Source organism: Idiotropiscis lumnitzeri, chromosome 7, assembly GCF_059441095.1.
Source record: "Idiotropiscis lumnitzeri isolate Australia: NSW breed Sydney's pygmy pipehorse chromosome 7, RoL_Ilum_1.0, whole genome shotgun sequence".
NCBI lineage: Eukaryota > Metazoa > Chordata > Actinopteri > Syngnathiformes > Syngnathidae > Idiotropiscis > Idiotropiscis lumnitzeri.
The window spans coordinates 3,560,596-3,582,376 of NC_142397.1; the positions used below are offsets into that span (position 1 = coordinate 3,560,596).

At 43.0% G+C, this 21,781-nt stretch overlaps 3 protein-coding genes across 4 annotated transcripts; 1 reads left to right on the plus strand and 2 right to left on the minus strand.

Annotated features, from left to right (window-relative positions):
• Window positions 1–85: 85 nt before the first annotated feature.
• psmd8 (proteasome 26S subunit, non-ATPase 8) lies at window positions 86–3,153 on the minus strand. The gene is made up of 7 exons (XM_088300563.1): window positions 2,987–3,153; window positions 2,335–2,407; window positions 2,144–2,246; window positions 1,807–1,972; window positions 922–1,022; window positions 586–697; window positions 86–422 (listed from the first exon to the last, which is right to left on the minus strand). The coding sequence occupies exons 1-7, from the start codon at window positions 3,089–3,091 to the stop codon at window positions 285–287; spliced, it is 798 nt and encodes a 265-aa protein (XP_088156689.1). The 5' UTR covers window positions 3,092–3,153; the 3' UTR covers window positions 86–284.
• A 203-nt stretch (window positions 3,154–3,356) lies between these two features.
• Window positions 3,357–7,266, plus strand: nup88 (nucleoporin 88). The gene is made up of 3 exons (XM_088301526.1): window positions 3,357–4,659; window positions 5,271–5,856; window positions 6,543–7,266. Exons 1-3 carry the CDS (start codon window positions 3,701–3,703, stop codon window positions 7,170–7,172), a joined length of 2,175 nt encoding a protein of 724 aa, XP_088157652.1. The 5' UTR covers window positions 3,357–3,700; the 3' UTR covers window positions 7,173–7,266.
• A 3,374-nt stretch (window positions 7,267–10,640) lies between these two features.
• On the minus strand, window positions 10,641–20,812 carry ehd2b (EH-domain containing 2b). 2 transcript variants are annotated; one of them, XM_088301268.1, is made up of 7 exons: window positions 20,682–20,812; window positions 17,237–17,468; window positions 16,547–16,723; window positions 14,127–14,224; window positions 12,462–12,874; window positions 12,089–12,253; window positions 10,641–11,402 (listed from the first exon to the last, which is right to left on the minus strand). In XM_088301268.1, exons 2-7 carry the CDS (start codon window positions 17,455–17,457, stop codon window positions 10,842–10,844), a joined length of 1,635 nt encoding a protein of 544 aa, XP_088157394.1. In that variant the 5' UTR covers window positions 17,458–17,468; window positions 20,682–20,812; the 3' UTR covers window positions 10,641–10,841. The 2 variants fall into 2 exon arrangements, with proteins under 2 accessions (XP_088157394.1, XP_088157396.1); XM_088301270.1 differs by lacking the exon at window positions 20,682–20,812 and adding an exon at window positions 18,072–18,455.
• Between the last annotated feature and the right edge of the window lie 969 nt (window positions 20,813–21,781).

Here is a 21,781-nt window from a genome sequence, read left to right on the forward strand (position 1 = left end):
CTTCATTTGACAAAAACATGGTGGAATTTTAAGTTTCTGCACTGGAAGAGGAATTGAATCAAAAGGAAAGAAAAACATGAGCAGGTGAGTTTTTTTTCTTTTTAATCAAGTTAATTACAATTAGGAGTTGTGTTTGACTTTTACAAGACGGACGACATCACGTGTGTCATCGTAGAAAGACAGTAAACTTCGGCAGGTTTGGGGTAAAAAAAAAAAAAAAGAAAAGAAAAAGGGCTGCAATAATAATCTGAAAAGAAAGTGTGTATCCCGTATCGCCAGTTGGTTCAGACGATCATCTCCAGCTGCCTGGCGTACTCGATGACCTGCTGCGCCAACTCCGTGGACGGGATGCTGACCTCTTCCGTGCGCTGCTGCTGACTGCTGAACGAGTAGCAACCGGCCGCGTTCAGGCTCCAGCCGCGCTGAAGGACAACGGCAGCACACATTTGGGTAAGTGGCATGCTTTAAAAAAAAAGCCAATGGGTGAGTTTTTTTCAGCGTATAGCAGAGGATAAATTGCCAGAAAAATGTCGTTAGGGGTTTGAATTTAAGTTTGTATTTGCATCAAGATAAAAGCACGGATACCTTCTTGGCATACTCCGTCATCTTTTTGGACGACGAGAAGAAAAGCACACGTGTGGCCTCGGTGAACTGAATCTGTTCGTAGGCTTTTTCGATGCAGCCGGCGATCTCGTCGCTGCGTAAACCAAAACAAAGCTTGTTTGTCATCGTTGTCGTGTTCGGCTAGCAGTGGTATCTTCACTTTTTATGTGACCAAGCTTGCGCGCCAAGCCAGCATACAATTTTTTGTTGTGTTTCCAAACAGGAAAAAGAGTAGTGTATATAAAATAGTTGGCTGAAATAGTAAAAAAAAAAAAAAAAAAAAAAAAGTTGGCTGCCGGTTACCGTGGCGTTCCTTACCGAATCGTGTCGAGCAGGATGTCGATAAAGAAGGTGTAGCTCTCTGCCGGGATGTTGCCTTTGGCCAGGAACACTTTGTTGTAGCTTCCCTCCATTAAATACTGGAAAAAGCCGCAAGAGACCAACGTCATTAATACTAGGGCCAAAGCGATTGTTCAATGTTGCAAAGACATTCCAAAACAGGATTGATGATTGCAAACATTTTTGGCAATTTTTCAAAAACTGTTTGAGACCATTGAAATTTTTTTATTTTAAGTTTGCGACTTGGAACGAACCATGACTAGAAAAACAACATTTGCTTACACCAGTGAGATACGGCCTTCAACGCTTACAACAAAAAGAGTACGATTCTTTGTTTTAAAATACTTTAGTATTTGTCTAGTAATGGCACAATAACGTGAAATTGTGAATTTCGATTTAAGTTTAGGACTTAAAATGTATGCAGCACATAACCAACACATTAAGCTAAGTTAATGGCAAAACATGTGAACAATGCCCTTTAATGTTAAATCACATTTGCTCTACTCAATTTTCTTTGAATTTAAAATTGAAAAAAAAAAAAACAGCCGCTGTTCTCATGTCATATTTTATAGAGTTGCATTTCAAAAACATTGTGTATATGAGCAAGAGAGCATATGAAAGGATTGAGAAGGCCGCAATTCACTCAGTATAACTTTCTGTCAGCCATGCAGACAGTCATCGAAACACCCAAAGTGAGTCAGCAAATAAAAGGTATAAATTTCAGTGGCAACACACTAAAATGAATTCTTGGCATGATTTTCACTCTGATCAAAATATACTGAGAGAAATTATGTTTTAATGGGCATATGAGAAGATGGAACAATGTTCAGAAAAAAAAAAAAAAAAAGAAAAATTTTTTTTTACCTGCTCTAAGGACACAGGATGCTTGATGTACACGTTGGTCTGAATGTCGCGCGCACTCAGCCGTTCCAGCTCTGTGTGGAACTCGGACACGCGGTTCTGTGAGAGCAGGAAGAGCAGGTTGAGTCCCAGTATCTGGTGCATGTAGGCTGCTTCCGGGAGCTCCTCCCTGTGCAGAGAAATCAACAGGAAACAGGTATCAATAATAACAACAACAAAGTTTCTTTTTTTCATCTGTCTAAGCCAGTGAAGTATAGTGTCAGAGTCCATTTGTGAGTAAATTTGACTCAAATGATGGAAAAGACTGCTTTAAGGATTTAAAAAAAATCTAAAATATTACTTGTAGTCAAAGTAGTAGCACTTGAGCTGGGCCATGTATCTCTCAAAGGAGGGGATGTCTTTTTTCAGGATACTCCACAGGGCTCCGATTTCAAGGACATCGCCTTGAGAGGAAAAAAAAACACACACAGACATTCAGCATAGATAAGGATTTATCATAACTGTGGATATAAATTATATGAAAATACTCACGCGCTAAAATAAGCTGCTGCTTGGTGAACGAGGAGCCACTTGTGGGTAGAAAGTTTAGCTCCAGTAATGACACCTGTCACGTTAGGAACAATAAATAAAATCAATGAATAGACAGACATTCATCATATTTCCTGTAAGATCATAAAATAAATATTACAGTAATATAAGTACAATTAGTGCAAAGAGGGAAGTCTTATTGGCCGTGTCATGCAAACATGTATATTAAAAATATAAACAAAGATGACAAGATCATAAAATGCGAGCAAGCATCAATAAAAAAATAAAAAAAAACAAGAATCAATAAATTGATCAATACAAGAAACTTCCGTGTAATCATCTTTGAATGACAGTTGCACAACATCAACGAGATTGCACACAGACAATTGGCAAACATTTGAACGCAATCTACAATAATTTGGGTGCGTGTTGGACGTGTTCTCGATCAATAAAGTATCACATACGATTTGTCTTCTTTCTAATTAGAACGTCAAGCCTCAACATGTAGCAAATAAACTCTCGGCGTTTTAGCTAAATTAGCAATCTTAGCCCCCCGATAGGCTAACGTAGCTAGCAATATGGTAGCCGTAAAAAACATGTAATACAGGTTCGACTCCTACTGTTTAAAAATAACAGTCATATCGTAATTCTGTACCTTGAGTTTAGTGAGTAGTTCGCCACATTTACTGATATTGGGGCTTTTTTTATTCCACTCGGCTTTCAGCATCTCATACAGCCCCGCCGTCTCCCTCAACGCCATGGTGATTCTGCAAATTACAGCACGACACCGGCCGACGCAATGGGGTAGACGTGTGTCGTAAAACCGGAAAGTGCTTCTCACGGGAAAACATACACAAGTAGATATCGCGATAGCCTTTGAGACGCGCGTCATTTTTGCCGCCATAGAGGATGTGGAAATGTGACCTCCACCCCGTTCGAGAGATGCGGCCGCATTTCCACATCCTATATGGCGGCGAAATATATATAATTACTTCCTTACGCATTTCATGTTTCAATTTTTATCAGTACAGTTATAATGACGCTGGTACATTAAATGGTTGCTGTAACGTGTGCACTTTGTAGGCTAAGGGTGTATGACTTGAGTAGTAATAATTATAAGGTTAAAAGGAAGAAAATCTGGTGAGTAACTAATTTGTTATGTTTAAATCATAGCATGAACATAAAGCTGGCAATATATAGAATAGTAGGCGCGATGGCTAATTTGTTATTTGCTAAACCCTGATGTGGTTAGTCGAGCTGACCCATTAAATATGGCGGACGCGCCGACGTGTCACAGCGAGGGCCAATCGGTTCTTGGCGGGGTTTATTTATATTTGCTCCGCCTCTTCCCCTTTGGAGACTTATCAAGATGGCGGCGTTCGGTACAGACCGCTGGCTCAGCGGCTTGGCAAATCACGACATTTTCAAGAAAATACGAGACAAGTTGGACTCTGAGCCCAAGTCGTCCGAGCGAGCGGTGGCCAAGAACCTGACCTTTTGCTTGGGTGCCGACTTTTTCGTGTGGGACGATGTGGATCGCGTTTTTTACACGACCAGCCTGCGCCAATTAAACGCGGCGGAGGAGCACGACGGGAGCTTTCAGACGCTGCTGTGCATCAACCCGCCTCGCTTCCCGGTGTGCCAGCTGCTCCTCAGCCCCACGCAAGGCTACGTTGCGCTGGTGGGCCAGCGGGGCGCTTCGGTGGTGGAGCTCCCGCAGCGGTGGGGCAAAATGTCCGAGTTCGAGGGCGGGCGCAGCCGCGTTAACTGCAAGACCACCCCGGTGGCCGAGCGGTTCTTCACTAGCTCGCCGTCGGTGAGTCTCCGCCAGGCGGCCTGGTACCCGAGCGAGACCGGGGAGCCGCTGCTGGTGCTGCTTACGTCCGACAACACCATCCGGTTTTACTGCCTCAAGGCCCCGCAGGCTCCTGTCAAAGTTGTGCCCGTGTCGCAGCCCGATGACGACAGCAGCAGCAGCGTCCGGGCGCCAGCCCGCTCCTACGCCGCCTCTCTGGGGGAGATCGCCGTGGCCTTCGATTTCGGCCCGTTGTCCTACGTCAGAGAGAGGCCCGTCTACCCACTCTACATTCTCTACGAGAACGGCGAGACGTACCTGTGCCACACCAGCCAGGTGAACCGGGTGAGCGTGAGCAAACGCTTGGGGCCCCTGCCCATGTACCCGGCGGCCGAGGACAACTACGGCTATGACGCCTGCGCCATCCTCTGCCTACCATGTGTGCCCAGCATCCTGGTCATCGCCACGGAGACCGGCACGCTGTATCACTGCGTGGTGCTGGAGTCTGAGGAGGACGACGACTCGGGGCCAAGGTGCGAACGGGTTGCTTGCGAAGGGACGGAACATTTTGGAAAAAATGTCCAGAAAGTTATGGCTAGATTTCCGTAGTTAGTTAACATTGGGGATTATTCAGGATTTAAAGGCGCGGAAGATTTAATTGTAAATTAAATTTCTGGTAAATTACCTTGGGATGGTAGGATAAGTACTATAATGTTCTAGCTAACATCCAGTTTTTGTCAGGTGGCAGTTTTTAGGAATAGGTGAGCCTTAAGGCCTCGACACACCGATCCAATGTCGGTTATCGCAAAGTAGGCGCACACTGTCTGTTTAATGTAGTGAGCAATGTTGTAAAAATTTGGAGCCATTGTTGGGGCGTTTCTAACCATTAATTCTCACTAATTTGCATAAAAAAGTTGCAAACTTCCTTAATTTCATGAGTTTGAGAGAGTGGCTGTTTTATTGTCCTTAATTCACATGGACTGTTCCCAAATTTGAAACTTGAGTCAATTTGGTAATTTCTGGTTAATTCCCAAAAGTTAATAACCATGGGAAGTTTATTATGCTAAAAGTTGCTGCCTTAAAAGTCACATTCGTTCCAGTGAGCTTTCGAACTTTGAAAATGTCTCTTGTTTTGCAAGCGTAGGTGGATAACGGGCGGGGTGCCGGCCCTCTACGTGTTTGAGTGCGTGGAGCTGGAGCTGACCCTGAGGGTGGCGCCGGCGGCTGGCGACGACACGGAGGAAGAGCCGGACTTCACCTGCCCCATCCGGCTGCACCGGGACCCCCTGTGCCTGCGACGTTACCACTGCACCCACGAGGCAGGCGTGCACAGCGTGGGCCTCATCTGGCTGGACAAGCTGCACACCTTCCTGCGGGCGGGCGACGACGACAAAGACGGCTTGCCCGAGCTGCCGGCCGAACGGCGTTGTGCTGTGGAGCACATCGTGTGCACGCGGCCCCTTGCCACAAGCCGCCCGGCGCCGGTGCAGGGCTTCCTCATTGTGGCGGACCTCGCGCTGGGCGCCACCATGATCTGCGTCAGCGCCGCCTACGAGTGCATCCTGCTGCCGTTGCTGAGCTCCGTGCGAGTGCCCTCGCCCCCGCTCTTGTGCACGCATTCCAAGCCGGGCTCGGACAGCTCGCCTCTCCGCGGCCTGGCAGGAAGCTCCTTCGAGCAGCACGTTCGCAACATCCTGGCCAGGGGCTCGGCCAACCCGCTTCTGCTCAAGGCAAGTTTTTCGCTGAGGTCGTCACATGATCAGCTGATTGATAAGCTTCACAAACATTCAAGAAATTAGGTTCCACGTCACAAAATGCCCCATTCAAGTGGATGAACCCAAAGAGACATTTTATACTTTGTTTTTCCACATTTCCTTAAATTTCTCAATTTGTGCATTTAAATTCCAAAATTAAGGGAAATTTTACACATTTTAGGCCACCTTACATTTCACATCATTCAAACTCTAAGCCACACAGTGAACTAATTAAAATAATTCGCTGCATTTCATTTCTACTTCAATTCTTCAGAATTCACATGTAATTTCAACAGAAGTTGCAGTCGAGTTTATTTTTTTTTATCCTGTCAGGCAATGATTCTCAGTGTGGCCTTACTAGTGGTGTGGGGGCTCCCCCTAGTGGTAGGAGATTTTATTGATCACAAAACGTGGAAATTCACCAGAAAGAATTCCACATGAATCGCGCCCTAAATATAGTCCAGTTGTATTTAACTTTTACGTTCAATAGTTTGCATTTAATTATGAACAAGCATTTTAATCAAATTGTTACATAAGGACTTTTTAAAACTGTGTTTACGGTGGCTTTCAATATTTAAAATGCATTGCACTGCAAATGTTCAAAAACTGCATGACATGAAAGGCGTTAAAAATAAAGCGGCTCATTCTTTTTATTTGTCCAGGCCGGCGATGGAGAGCCGTCCCCCCAGGAACGCCTTCAGCTCCTGAGCCGAGCCACGCAGGTGTTCCGCGAGGAGTACATCCTGAAGCAGGACATGGCGCGTGAGGAGCTCCAGAAGCGCGTCAAGCTACTGCGAGGCCAGCGAGCAAAGCAGCTGGAGGAGATGGCGCAATGCCGAGAGGAGCGCCGGAGCCTGCGCGAGGCGGCCGAGCGGCTGGCCGACAAGTACGAGGACGCCAAATACCGGCAGGAGGCAGGGGCCGAGCGCGTCAAGCGTGCGCTGGCCGGCCAGCAGAGCCGCTTGCCCATTCTGTCCAACAGCGAGAAGGACATGCGCAAGGAGCTGCAGGCCATGGGTGAGCAACTCCGCCATTTGGACATCTGCATCAAGCAGGTGAAGATGAAGATGGAGTACCAGAAGACGCAGGTGGACAAGGACGCTCCCTTGGCCGGCAGTGGTGGCACCGCCCCCGGGCGGGCCTCAATCACACTGAGCGGCCCGCAGAAGAAAGTGGTGCAGGACGTGCTTCGGGAGGAGGGCCAGCAGATCGTGGACATGATGAAGAGAGTCAAAGAGATGTCCTGTCTCATTGCCATGAGGAGCTCCGACTTGTATTTGAACCACAAGTGAGACATGGGCCTTGGTTTTTGATAACACCCTGTTTTGTAATGTCGCAAGATTTAAAATGTTTTGTTTGTATGTCAAATAAAAAAAATGTTCATGATTTTCAGTCATTTCTGTTGAGCAACACTCAGAGATGGAAAAAGTAGTCATATCCTATGACAGGGTTGTTAATAGATTTGGATATTTCATTATGATTTGTTCTTTTGTTTTGACTTTATTTTTAATGTTTTGAAAGTGCTTTTTTGTTTTAGTTTTTGACATATATTTGGAGTATTTGCTGTTTGAAAAAAAAATCACTATATTTTTTTGTTTTTATTTAGTATTTTTAACCAGAAAGGGCCATTTGAGAGTAAAAACCTATTTTTTCAAGGGAGTCCTGGCCAAGAGTCAATAAGTTAATGATATCGACAACACTGTATAATGATGTTCTATGGGCTGATAAGAATAAAACAGAATAAACAACAACCGTTCCAATACTTTTGGGACCTGTAAGTGGAACCGTTCCAATACTTTTGGGACCTGTAAGTGGAACCGTTCCAATACTTTTGTGAGAGTCGTGTTTTTTGTTTTATTTCTTTTTTTTGTCCACCAGAGGTCACTCCACTCCCACATTTCTCACGTCATCATTTCCCAGGCAGCGAGGAATTCCCCGTTTGAACGCCCACGACGGAGAGCCGATTTTTTTGTTGAGTTTGCACGATTTATTTCGGGGGTTGCACGTGTGGTTTGCACTCGGAGGTGTGTTTGCTGTTGGGGTTCCCTGATGTCGTACACATCTGCTTTGGACCATTTGGATGTTTTGGTGAGTCAGCGGGGTGATGATGTAACAAGCTCCAACAAGAGTTCTTCCCAAACTGAAAAGTCGACTTGGCTGAAGTCTTAACATACAAAAAAAAAAGTCAGGTTAAAGTGCAAGTACTGTTTCAAGAACTCAACTGAAATTAAAGTGGGGGTAAAGTACAGATGCTGAAAAGTCCACAAAAAGAAAAAATGTTTTGAGAATTTTTTTTAAAGGAAACAACCTGAGGTTAAAACCTTTACTCGAAACCCTAGCCCAAAACCATAACCTAAACCTAACCTAACCCTCACCAAAAACCCTAACCCTAATGCTAGTTGGAAACCCTAACCCTAGTTTGAAACCCTAACCCTAGTTGGAAATCCTAACCCTAACCCTAGTTGGAAACCCTAACGCTAACCCTAACCCTAAAATGATAATGAACAATCCCAAACTATTCTGACCCTCGTCCCATCACCGATTCATTCCATCTGGATTGTTTTTTTTATTATCTTATCCAGTCACCAACAGTCATCAGGCCTTCTGTAACTCACAGGCCCAGATGAGGGGCGGGAGGCCTGTCGGGTTTTTCTCTTAAAGGAACAGTGCGTCGATCCTGTGAAGGAAACTGAACAGAGGCTAGGGAAAGAGATATTAATAACTCTCGGCTCGGCCCGCCACATTCTTCACATGTGAGTCAGCTTCGGAGGCAGCGAACGAGCGAGTCTCAAAGTCAGGAGGATTGCTCCTGTTTCTCATTTGCCTCCCTTTTCCATGGAGGAGGAGTGGAGTGAGCTGTCCTCTTCTGGAAAAAATGCACAATTTCATGCAAACACACACGCAAGCACACACACGGTGCCTGAAGGGAGCGTAGGGCCCGCAAATAGTCTTGTGGATAGACTCCACTTTGTGCGGCTGATGTTGTGATTTGAGGGGGTGGGGGGGTATGGAAAAAGGGGGTAAGCACACTTGGCCCGGTCGGGCGCGAGCGAGTCAGAGTGAGTGTTTATCAGGACGGCCTGCGAGAGAACATGACACACGGTGCAACTTACATGTTGATGTAAATTCCACAGCAAAATTTTCCCCAGAGGAAAGCTTGTAAAGGCAGCAGGTTTTTTGGAAGAATGTCTGCCTCACAAGTTTTTAGGTTCCCGGTTCGAATCTCTGCTGGAGCCTTTTTGTGTGGAGTTGCTATGTTTTGTTAATCCATACACATGAATGAATGTGAATGGTTGTTTGTCGAAAGGTGCTCTCTGATTGGTTGTGACCTCTCTCACCAAAGTCAGCTGGGATAGTCTCCCTTGTAGAGTTCATAAGCCCCACAAAAAATTATTCAAAATAGAAAGTTCAAACCAAAATGGTCGACTTCCTGACCGACTAAACATTCTTGTGAACATCAAAATTACAGACAAGTTGAGACGAGACACAGTCAAGTAACTTTATTGCTGTATAGCCGACATGAGGCCAGGCGGTGGCGCTGTGCACAGTAGTAGTAGTAATACTGGGCCTCTGTGGACGCTTTATTACAATCGTGTGAATAGAAGCAGCGATGAGACACACCCAAAAACAAAACATAAAAAAAAAAGTGTACAACAAGCCGCAAATGCTTTTACGTGTCAAAACACAGAATATGCTAATGATGCTCATGAGAGTGGCTACATACACAACGGGTGAGCTAAGGAAGCGACGTGTACAGAAAAGGCTATAATACATCACACTTAGGAGTTACGATAAATATATTTCTTTATTTACCAGGAAATCACTTTACGAAGTACACCTGCACCGTCTAATAAGAGCACGAAGTTGACGCTAACAAGCAAAGAAATGCTGCATTCAGGAAAACTGGGACTCTGAATATTACTGAATTTGGGGAAGGAAAAGTGGCAAATATGGCTCTGAAATTGTTTATTCACAAACAAAACAAAAATTAACATATCGCAAACCCCAGCCCTGATTTTTGTTTTTGTTTAACTAGAACGTCTGAGGTTGGACCCTGAAAGCCTCAAAGGTCTATTCATAAAGTTCAGTTTGGCTCCTAAAGAGATTTTTCTGATTCCCAGCAACACATCTAGGAAGACATTTTGTGTTTTTTGTTCAGAGTTTGGCCTTGGTGGAGGTCTAATTTTGTTCTAACCTTACGTCTTTAGTTAGGTTCCAAGGGAGAGTTTTCTAATTTCCCGGTGAACTTGAATGCAGCAAAACATAGACAAACTCTCTGTTCTTTGTTAATAATAACAACGAGTTTGTTGTATAGGTCCAAGTGAATTTACTGTTTAGATTTCTGATTTCCCAGCAGCAAAACATTTACAAAAATAAAACTTTGTAGTTATGGAAGTGTGCAGGTGTACCTAATGTCGCGACCAGTGAGTTTTTTTAAGCTAGCAGTGCCGCCATGTTGTTATGGGACTCTGCGCTGTACAAAATTCAAATGAATATTTTGTATTTGTCGGGCTGCTGAGAAAGAAAACACAAATCCTCCAAAATTAGATGACTCATGAAGAGTCTGTTCATTCATCAATCCCCGGTCCGTCATCACCATCTGTCTGTTCCTCTAACCACCTTGTCCATCTATTTGTGTCTATCTGTTCTTTCTGATACAGTAATCTCCTGCAAAATCATGATACAATATTTGCAAACGCCTCTCTCACGTTTTTTTTAATCTTATCTGAAATTATTTGCAAAAGAAAATCCCAAATCTGCATCCATCTATTCAATCGACATTAATTGGCTCACGAGTAGTAATTAGCGTCAAGGAATTATTATGAAGAAACATGTCTGAATTGTCCCTGTCCCCCACGAATAGTTGGGGAATACTGTATCCATCCATCTAGCTGTCATCCATTGATCTATCCATTGATAATTCATCCATCCATCCATCCATCCGTCACCCATCGATCAGTTCACGCCTCGGCGCATATCTGCCGGCGCTTGGAGGGCGGCACTAGACGGCTGGGCAACTCCGGGGGCAGACCGTGGCCCTCCAGTTTGACTTCGATCAGGTGGCTGGCCAGGGCGAACTCCTCCTCGTCCAGCATGCCGTCCCGGTCCACGTCGGACAGCTTCCAGATGCGGCCCAGCACGGAGTTGGGCAGGCGGGAGCTGACCATCCAGTGCTTGACCTTGGTGCCGCTCAGCTTGCCCTCGTTGGGCGCCAGGTTGTAGAAGATCTCGTCGTACTTGGGCTTGTCTTTGGTTACCACCCACTTGTCGGGCTCGTCCTCGCAGCCGTCGCCCGCCTCCTCGTCCTCGTTGCCGAAGGGGTCACCCTCGCCGAAGGGTCCGGCGCGGGTGCCCAGGAAGGCGCCTCCCTGCACGCCGGGCTGCTCGCCGGCCTCCAGCTCCTCCTGGCGGAGAAGCGGCATCAGCTTGGCGATGTCCACCGACAGCAGTTCGTCCAGGGCTGCCATCAGGTTGGGCTTCAGGGTTTTGAACTTGCTGAAGTCATGAACCATCAGTTGCTCCTGACAACCACAATTATGAAAAGACCATTTTCATATGATAACTAGTCAACGCAGTTTCCGTATATGTTTGGATGAAGCGAAACAGTTGTCGGGATGGTTTGTGACTAAGTTGTACCTATCAGTTTGTCCAACTGTATATCCAACCATCCATCTGTCTATCACTCTAAACACATTCTTTCATTTCCATCCAATAATCCATCCATCTGTTTGCCTGTCCATCCATCCATCCATCCATCCGTCCGTCCATCCATTCATTCATTCATTCATTCATCCATCCTTCCTTCCATCCATCTATCCATCCATCCTTTCATCCATCCAGCTGTCCTTACATATATCCATCCATCTGTTCGTCCATCCATCTGTCCGTCCGTCTGTCCATCCATCCATCCTTCCATCTGTCCATCCATCTAGCCATTCATCCATCCGTTCATCATTCATCCATCTGCTTGTCTGTCCGTCCATCCATCAATCCATTCATCCACCCATGTTTCCATCAATTTCATCCATCCATCCACCCATCAGTCTCTCTGTAATATGCCATCCATCAGTCTGCTGAATCTGACTTCCATGCATCCATCTGTCCATCTGTTATCCATCTCTCAATATGTCATCCAACTATCTGTCATCCATCGGGCTATCTGTTCATTCAACTATGAATACATCGATCCATCATGAATCCAGCTGACCTGCATCTTGGCACAGTCGGGGAAGTCTCCGGCAGAGATGTTGTGCTGCAGTTGTATCTTGGAGAAGATGACGGGCAGTTGGTAGATGAGATTCTTCTTCTTGTTGTCCTTCCTGAACACCGACGGCATCTCTTGCTTCAGGTAGCTGATGATGTGAGCGTGCACCTGCACACGGGAGGTGGAAAGTTATTTTGCCACAGCGCAACACGGAATTCCTTCGTGAGTTCATCTTGGAACTCTTAAACCAAGGGTTGTTCCACCTTAACTCAAGTAACAATAAATCTTCACAAGACAAAGACAAAGTATTTTCCAGGATTAAAGGTTCAAGTTTTCCTGAATTCCTTCCACACAATCTCCAAAAACAAAGACCCACCCGGACCAGGCGTGCCCTCTTCACCAGGTCGTTGAGCTTGCGGAGAGCCGCGTGGCGAGGAAGGTTCTGGATGTCGGTGAACAGATCCTCCTCCTCCAGCTCGAACAGCTTGCGGTTGTCCGACACCATGAGGGGTTCGGACCAGAAGGAGCCGATGTAGACCCTCAGAACCTCAGGGGTACCAAACACTTTGCCCAGGGACCACATGAGGGCGCCGTAGACCCTCATGAGCTGCTGGGTGCCCACCATGTCGGCCTTGTTGAGGACCACCCGCAGCTTGTCCTCATTGCCTTTCAGCGCGCCAATGGCCTCAGAGAACTCGTCAGAAATCTCCAGCTTGTGGGCGTCGAAGAGCAAGATGATGCGGTCCACTCGCTCGGCGAACCAGCGTAGCACGGCAGGGAAGTCATAGCCTGCGGGCAAGGGTGAATTCGCCAGTTAGAGCTGGAATACACGAGATCGAACTGTGCCACAAATATCCAAAAACTGCTAATAATTGACGCACCATTAGACGGGTATATGCTGGTTTTGCATCTACCCGTTACAAGACAATTGGGTGTGTACAGTGTAATGCGACTGTATATAAAACACACTTAGTTATACACATTATTTATATGGGTAATGTATGATACAAATAATAATAATTATTATTGTTTTATTTAATCTATTTGACAAAGAGTCAAAGTCATGATGTCATGCTGTTGATGAAAACCATTTTTTAAAATGCCACCAGATGGAACATTCCAGTCATGTGGAGCGGAGGCATACTGCGACTCACTCGCAGCAAAGCACCTCAACACTACATGGAAACAACAACATGATGTCATCTTTTTGGATGAATGGCTTGTGTGCCGAAGTGTGTATGTAGTAATGCGTGTGTGTGTTTGTTTTAATGCATTATGGGGACATTTCACCTGAATTCACACCACACTGCGAGGACACTGAATTATGAGGACACAGCCCATGTCCTTGTGTGCGTGTGTGTGCCTGACGAGCTAGACGTGTGACTTTTCACACTCATTTCTTAATACATTAGATGCAACTCTTTTGTTTTTAAATTCAGGTTTCGCAAGTCACACCTCTTACAAGCAAGCATTTGATATGAGAATATATTACTTTTTTTTACTTTAATCAAATTCAAATGAATTAATTAGCAGATATGCACTTCTTATACTAACAACATGGCTGTGAAATAGAGAGCTACTTAAAAGCACAAAAGCGCTGTCGGTGTTGCCAATTTAGCCATTAGCCTAAATTTCTCCATAGAAAGAAAATTAAATGCTATTAATTCATTGTAGCCCCTGCAAAAAAAAAAAATAAAAGTTTGAAAAGAAAAAAACAGGACAGTATTGTATAGAAATTAGGTCTGCAATTGATGATCATTTTAATAACGATTTATCTTTCAATTATTGTATTTATTTATTTATTTATTTGTTTATTTATTTAATTTCATCAATGAATCAGAGTGAGCCTTTTTTTTAATTTCATAAATTCTTCAAATTTGGCGGTCCAGAAAATTCACAAACATAAATTGATTATGATTCACTTACGGGTTGAGCCTCACCGATTAATCGGCTGGCCAATTTAATTGAGCAATATTAGCTTCCCAAGTTACGTTTTGCACCCATCCATCTGCTCCTTAATTTCCTTTTGCACATTTCTCACCTCGGCTCACTCTCTGCTTGGCTCCTGAGAGTATTCCGGGCGTGTCAATGATGCTGATGCTCTCTAGCACCTGATTGGACATCTGGGCGCACTGGAACCTGCAACACAAGATGGCCGCATGTGTCAGCTAAAACATGACAGAGGAGCAAAATATGAGTTACGAATAGGATTGGGCGAGTGACGGTATCGATGCATATCGATACCGGTATTGTTTCAAGGTATCGAGAAGTTATGGAATCTGCCCGTACAAGCCATCGATACTTAAGGCAAAGAAAATCTGATAGCCAGATAGACACATTTTAACTTCTTCTTATCATTATTATGTGTGCCTTCATCAAGGAATGTGAGGGCCCATGCGTCCGTTTGCAAATTGAAACGTGGCCCAGCCCTGCCTGAGCTCAAACCACGGCGGGTTCGGACTGAAATGGAAAACGCCTGCTCCATTGTGTCGGAGAGCGATCATGGCTTTCCACTTCCTGAATGGAAAAAACGTTGTTCCCGCTGCCAGAATCAAACAATAAGGCTCGCTAATGATGTCGCGCCTTTGGAACAACAACAACGCCACTTCCTGTGGCCCAGCAGCTTAACGAGCGCCCCGCTTCCCGACCCTCGCCCGGATGGGAAGACAAACAAAGAGCAAGACCGGTGCGGGAGTCCCGGGATTTCTCCGACAGACAACCGCCTCGGATTGTTTTTGCGTCTTAAGGTTAAATCCTCTCAGCTTATACAACGTATTTACACTTAAATTTGTCTTTGCTGGCGACACCAGTTGAAAGTCTCGTAAAAAAAATATATATAAAACCTGTATACCGATGAATGTATTAAATAAAAGCTTTTATGATGGTGACAGTTTGACATGAACAAGCATGCCGCTTTCCTTCCCAAGTCAGAAAAACACGAAAGTGGGAGTCCCAGCATTTCTTTGCTTGCCTTCCTGTGACGTCAGTGGTGGGAAAAAAAAATCCGGGAGGAATTCTGCCTCAGGGTTCTCTGAGCTTCAAAAGTCCGTCACTGGGTTTGTTTGTCTTGACACCATCCCACTTCACTCATTGCCTCCCTTCTGACCCTTGTCTCTCATTTTCAGTCCAAACAAGACACAGTAAATTAAATTTGAATAAATGTGGAAAATAATTAAAAAAAAAAGATGGGTACGAGGTTTCCGCTTGCATTTGACTCAAGTACGGGGTTGTTTTTATCCAGAAGTGTATTGCTGCCACGCTAGAAATGTTTCATGAACATACCATGTTTCATGTTTTAATGTGATAAATTATCATGTATCTGAAATTGGGTGACAACCAGTTCAGGGTTTACACTGCCTACTGCCCGAAGTAGTTTTAGTTTTAGTTTTAGTTTTAAGGTGATCATTTTCATCTTATAATGTGAAACATTAACTTGTCAAAAAGTGATAAGTTTTACATTTTGCTATTTAAGTTACATCAAACATAATATAACATCAAAAAATAATAAGGCACACTTTTAAAACCTTTTGAAAAAAAAAAAAGACTATGATGCTAGGTCAACCAAATGAATTTTTTGAGCACTTTTAGGGCAACATGCATGAGCGCTATGGCTAGTTTACGCCAACAGGCAGGAGCAAAGAAAGATGAGTCGGATATATTTTAAGTCTTAATAGGTTTTATGTTTTTTGTCATGTAACATTTTTGAGTGTTATTTTTGCCATGTGGTGGTGTTACTAAGCGATGGATTCTGTGTTTTTGGGTACTCAGAATGTATGAGTGCTATAGCTAGCCAGGCAGCAGCTAAGAAAGGACATCTGCATCAGGATCTGTGGTGAGTACCACTATTTTATTAGGTACCGTATTTTCCGGACTTTTTTATAAATTTATTATATCTTCATTTTTCGTATTGGTAAATACGATGGCCGAGTGGTCTAAGGCGCCGCGTTCAGGACCCAGTCTCCCCAGGAGGCCTGGGTTCGAATCTCAAAAAATGTCCCCATTGTGGGACTAATAAAGGGAATATTATTATTATTATTATTATTATTAAATAATGATTGTAGCTAATGCTAATTCCCACAAACTCAATGCTGCTCACCACTGCAAACTACGACTCACATTCAAGCTAGGAGGCAAAAATCACCATTCAAGGCATTCGCGCTGTTTTCAATGGCTCTGCCATGGTCAAATGACGTGAAAGGCTTTGTTTACTCAGTGAATGCTTGAGCTTTTGACACCCGGGAGTAGATATGAGGTCATGGGGAAAAGGTTAATACAAATAAACTTGTCTTGCCTCCATCCATGACACTTCCCCTCCGCACTTTCATCACCCTCCCTGATAACGTTCCCTTTCTCCGCTTTTCCGCAAGTAAGGAAAGGGGGGGGGAATTTGGCAGACATGCTTAAAAAAAATTCCAAAGGCCTGACAATCCTCCCACTCGCTGCCTTTCATCATCAGCTCACCTGTTGAGGAAGGTGTTCCCAAAGGGGTTGAGCTTCCGGAAGGGTTTGTTGGGGTCTACGATGAGAGCGTTTCCAGGAATGACGCTCTCCACATCGCCGTGCATGATAGCGGTGAAGCAGTCGGTGGTAGGTTCGGGTCCCACGCGGCTGCCGGGAATCTCCTGCTCCAGCAAGTACCTGTCAATCACATCTGGGTTATGTGCTGCCTGCAAGGGAATGCCGCACTTAAGTGATTGCGCAACCTTTATTGAGCCAAGACACACACCGGTTAACTTAGAGTAGGAGTATCTAAAAAAAATTGGCCCAGGAAATTATTGACCTAAACCTTATCTATCCCCACATCTTGTTTTTTTTTGTTTTTTTTTTACATGTAATTTTATATTATGGCTTGACCAATTAAGCAGCTAGGTGAGTTAATTGGTAAATTTTAGCATTTTTTTACCAATTTCTTTACAATTTTAAAAGAGTTAATATCTGCAGATTAAATACTATTATTAGTATTTTTTTTGCTTTATCAAATTACGATGTACAGCAAAGATAGACATTCAAACATCCCCCCCCTCAAAAAATAATTGGCAAAAAAAACTAATAAACAGTGGTAATAAATAATAAAATAAAATAATAAGCATTTATTGCCCATTGAAGTGAAACAGGATCCTTTCCTGTGATGGGGAATCAGGAGCGACTCACTTGATGAAGGTGGTCTTCCCGGTGGAGTACTGACCCACCACCAGCACCATGGGCTTGTTGTCAAAGTCGGCGTCCTCCAGGCTGAGCGAGTGGAAGTCGTGGAAGCCGTAGTACTGCTCCAGCGGCAACAGTTTTTTGCGGTATAGTGACTTGAGGCCCTCGGTCACCGTGCGGATCACCTCCGGCGCCTTCTTCACGTTCTTACGCCCCCAGCGCGACATCTCGACGGGATCTTGAAAAAAAGACACAAGACAATCGATCACACATTTTTGCTTACTTTAATTATTTTTTTTAATTAAAAAAAAAATAATGACATCAAAAATAGAAATGAATGTGACCATTGCAAGATATTACTGTTTTTACCTTCAATTACATTTTTAATTAGGTTTAATGAAAATTGGTGCTGATTTAAATTTTACTGGATAACACTTCATTTTAAATTATTTTGTAAATAAAAAAATATGTATAGATTTTTTTTCACTTTTTTTTAAATTGTGAAATAATTTCAATAAGACGGTTGCAAGATATCACATTTATACATGAAGAAAGTCACTTTAAAAAAAGTAACATTAAAAAATACAACTACTCGCATAACATTGTGTCTTTTTATCTGGAGAAGACACCTTCTTTTACTACGCTCTTCAAAATTCACCTATTATGTTCAGAAAATAGCAGTAAATTTTTTTTTATTAATTTATCAAATCACTCAGTGTGAAAATGTATAAGCAGTTAGTCAAGTTTTTGGATGGCGAGCTTGGTTATTATTCATTCCTGTTTTACATACAGCAGCGGGTTGACTTCTTTTTACACTTGCATGACAAGTCGATATACTCACAGAGTGACACAGGGAGCTTCTCGGATGCGAAAGGGCTCTATTTCCTCTAAAGGAATAATAAAAAAAAACTTGATGTTTCCTGCATTTGTGTGTGAAAGCTGCTCCGTTGTCCTTGAAGTCTCACGCCAAAAAAGATTTCATTTGAAGGTGGGGAATAATCGACAATGGGAACATGACGACCAGATAGTGAGATGACATTCCCAATATGGAAGGAGTGAGCACTGTTGTTGACATTCTAGTGTATCTTCAATTAATCCTCAATTTTCCCTCCTTCGGACACTGTGGTTTAAAAAAAAGCAAGAATATATTTTAGATTTTCCAACGGTCGCCAGTTACGACTTTCGTGTGAGTTGATTCCGCATGGCGCTGCCCCCCCCCCTCCCTCCCACGAGTGAGCATCCAATCACAAAACGCGTTAATCACCTACAGCGTAAGGCCAGCGAGAAGGCTCACTGTAACCAACTTGTGATCTGATTGGCTATCGCATCTGTCTATCAAATCTGGCTTTGACAGAAGAGTGTGCATCTGAAGGTCTCGGAAGGAATAGTGCGCAGTCCTGGTATTGTGAAACCTGCCTGGCAACACGAGCTAGCTGAATTCTGATTGGATAAAAACTCTCACCAAAAATACAACGCTAGGATATGACATCAAAGTGAAGAATATGATCATTTTTTTCTTGATTATTTTAGACCATCAGAAAAGGCTGTGACGCCCCCCCACCCCCCCACTGCATTTGTGCATATAAAATAAAAGGACAAATTTCAAAATAAAAGCACAAAATTTCCCCTTGACTTTGACTTCATGATTGTGAAGGCCGTTCAGAGACGGTGGGCTGGTTAGATGTGGCCCCTAGCCCACACTTTGCACGGGGCTGTCATATTCAGCTTGTTAATGTCACATGACTAAACTGAACCCCGCCCTAACCTGCCCCGCCCTCCCCCTTTTCCATATCACTGGCTAGTTACACCAAAAAGAGATTTTCTTTCATTTAAACTTGAAGAGATTAAATTGTATTTCGCATGATACACAATGTGAAGTGCACCCCCCCTTTTTTCCATTTGTGTGTAAGTGTCCGTCAGTGGAAAAAGTTTGGACATAGCTCCAATCTGTAAAGAACATCCTCCTTTGTTAAAGCCTTAGACAGGCAGCTGCTTATTAGGGAGTGCTGCACCTCGAGTGCATATGTGGAATTTTTTTTTTTTTGAGCCCTCCAGGAGGCTGCCTAACATTGTCAGTGCATGCCTGGAAAAAGCTGGTGCTCCAAGCTGGAACACTTTCAAACCCAGCCCATGCTTAGGCCGCAGTTCATGACTTCAGTGAAAAAGTGAGTAAGACATTCCTATTCATCCCCTTCGGATTTTTGCCTCACAGTGTTTAGTGTGTTCACGCAAGGGGTAGGGGGGGGGGGGGAATTAAAAAAATTCCGTTTGGGAGTCCTCATTTTGACTGAAAAGGCGCTGTTCTTGACGTGGAGTCGTGGCGGCTGGCTTGTCCATTTTTGGAGTCATTAGCGGGGGAAGAGGAAAAAAACTAGCACGATCGGGACATGTCACAAGAGCCATGCAGAAAATTAAAGTTGGTGTTGAAATGTGGAGAGCAATAACAGGAGACTTGTGGGAACATTTTAAGGCTGGGGAATTCACTACTGGCATTTAAGGAGGATGGGGTTGTGGCGGGGGGAGGGGGTTGTTGTTGCAAAAAAAAAAAAAGAAGAAAAACTTTTCCACTGTAATCAATTCAATCCACACGCAGTTTGGTCCTCAATGTTTGTCTGTTTTTTGATACACCAATTATGACGGTAAAGATTGCACACAAACAAAACAATTCTAAAAGACTAAATGCAAATATATTGTACATGAAGTTAAATACAACTGAACTGTATTTAACAAGCGTTCTGAATGGGACAAAAAACAAATACGTCACTTTAACTAAGCACATTTTGAACATTAACACTGCACAAAAATAGCTAATTAAATAAAAAAAAAAACTGTACTGAAAAAATCACGCCTTCAAAATATATTGTACGTTAATTCCGTCGGGGGGAAGAAAAAAAACTGTCCTCAGAGTTTAAATCAATGTGTTGTTCTGGATTTAAAGGTTAAATACAACTGAACTGTACTGCACTTAATCAAGTTGAAGCTACTGAAACTTTATGCACTGTTTGAGAGTTAATACCTTGCTACTATGCTTGAGTAAAGAAAAAACAAACGTTATGATGGTAACTTAAAATTTAAATCCAGCTGAATTGTAGTTAACAAATGTACTGCAAAAGGTTTAAAAAAAAAAGTTGAATCCACTGTGACGAAAAAAAATAATTCAGTAATTCTCTTGCATACCATTAGAGGGAGCCTGTGTACCACTACCAAGAAATGACGAGGCTAAATCCCCAAAGAAACATTGAAACATCCTTTCTCTGCTGCCGTATACGAAACCGAACCATTGTTACGTACTTCTAAGAAACGCAAAAGTTTGTAAAAGTGACTTTTGCCCACTAATGTGTTTTCGCAGATTTTTTTTTTTTTTTTTAGGATTTACACAAACAGTTACACTAAAAACAAAACACGATAAAATAAACAAATAAAATAATTAACAAGACCTTAAAGTACTTACATGGACGAGTGTACCCTTGGTAGATTTAAAAAAAAAAAAAAAAAAAAAAAAGTCTGTAGTGGAGGTGAAGGGTTGGGTCTTTTCGTTGCTGCTCCTGCAAGGTTTGATGTCGTTCTCAGCTTTTTTTTTTTCCTACCCAGCCTTCTTCCTCACTCCTACTTGGATGCTCCTCCTCCTCCTCCTCCCGTTTTCTGCATGTAAGCGGGGATGCCTGGCAACGCTGTGGGCAGCACAAAACACTCCAGAGGAGGAAGAACAGGGAGGGAGGCGGCCGTGAAGAAAGCATTTGGGCGGGGGAGAGGCCTTTTTATCTTTTTATGAAATGACACACGAGGATTTCACATGACATCTTGCTACTTGTGATACAGGAGGCCAAACCCTCCCCCTTGTCCAAAAAAGAATTAAAAACTTTAAAATGTTTTTAAAAAAAAATTAAATCCTTCTCTTAAAAACGTATTAAAAATGTTTTTGTTTGATTTAAAGTAATCATTATTCTGTTAGTAATTAATCATTTTAAGTACGAGCTTCTTCCTTCTTATGCAATGCAAGTCCATTTTCTTACTGCACATTTATATTAAATATTTAGCTCATTATACGAGAATTAAAAATGAAAAGTTGTGGCATTAAAAATAAAAAGTAATCAATTTAGCCATTTTGTTTATGAACATTAGCTAAGATTAAATATCTCAAATCAAGGCTGCTTGATTAAAAAAAAAAATTTTTTTTTAAACAAGACTTGGGGAAAAAAATGACATAAAAAAATAACTTTGGTCGACATCACCCCCCCCCCCAAAAAAAAATAAAATTCAGACTTACATCTGTAAAGTTCATAGGATGGCAAAAGCTTGACCTTTGAACTTTTCAATCCTGACTTTTTCAGGCTGTATTTTCCTATTAACGGTGGTTCACTTATTTTTACACTTATATGACTCTCAAGTGTTTAAATGCAATTAAAAAGTTTTTTCTTTAAATGACTTTTTCATTCCTAAAAATAAAACTGTTTTTCTCATTATTTTATATATATATACATATATATATTGTTTTAAATCTTAAATTACACTAGTTAAGACTCCTACCCGAAAATATTCTTATAAAAAAAA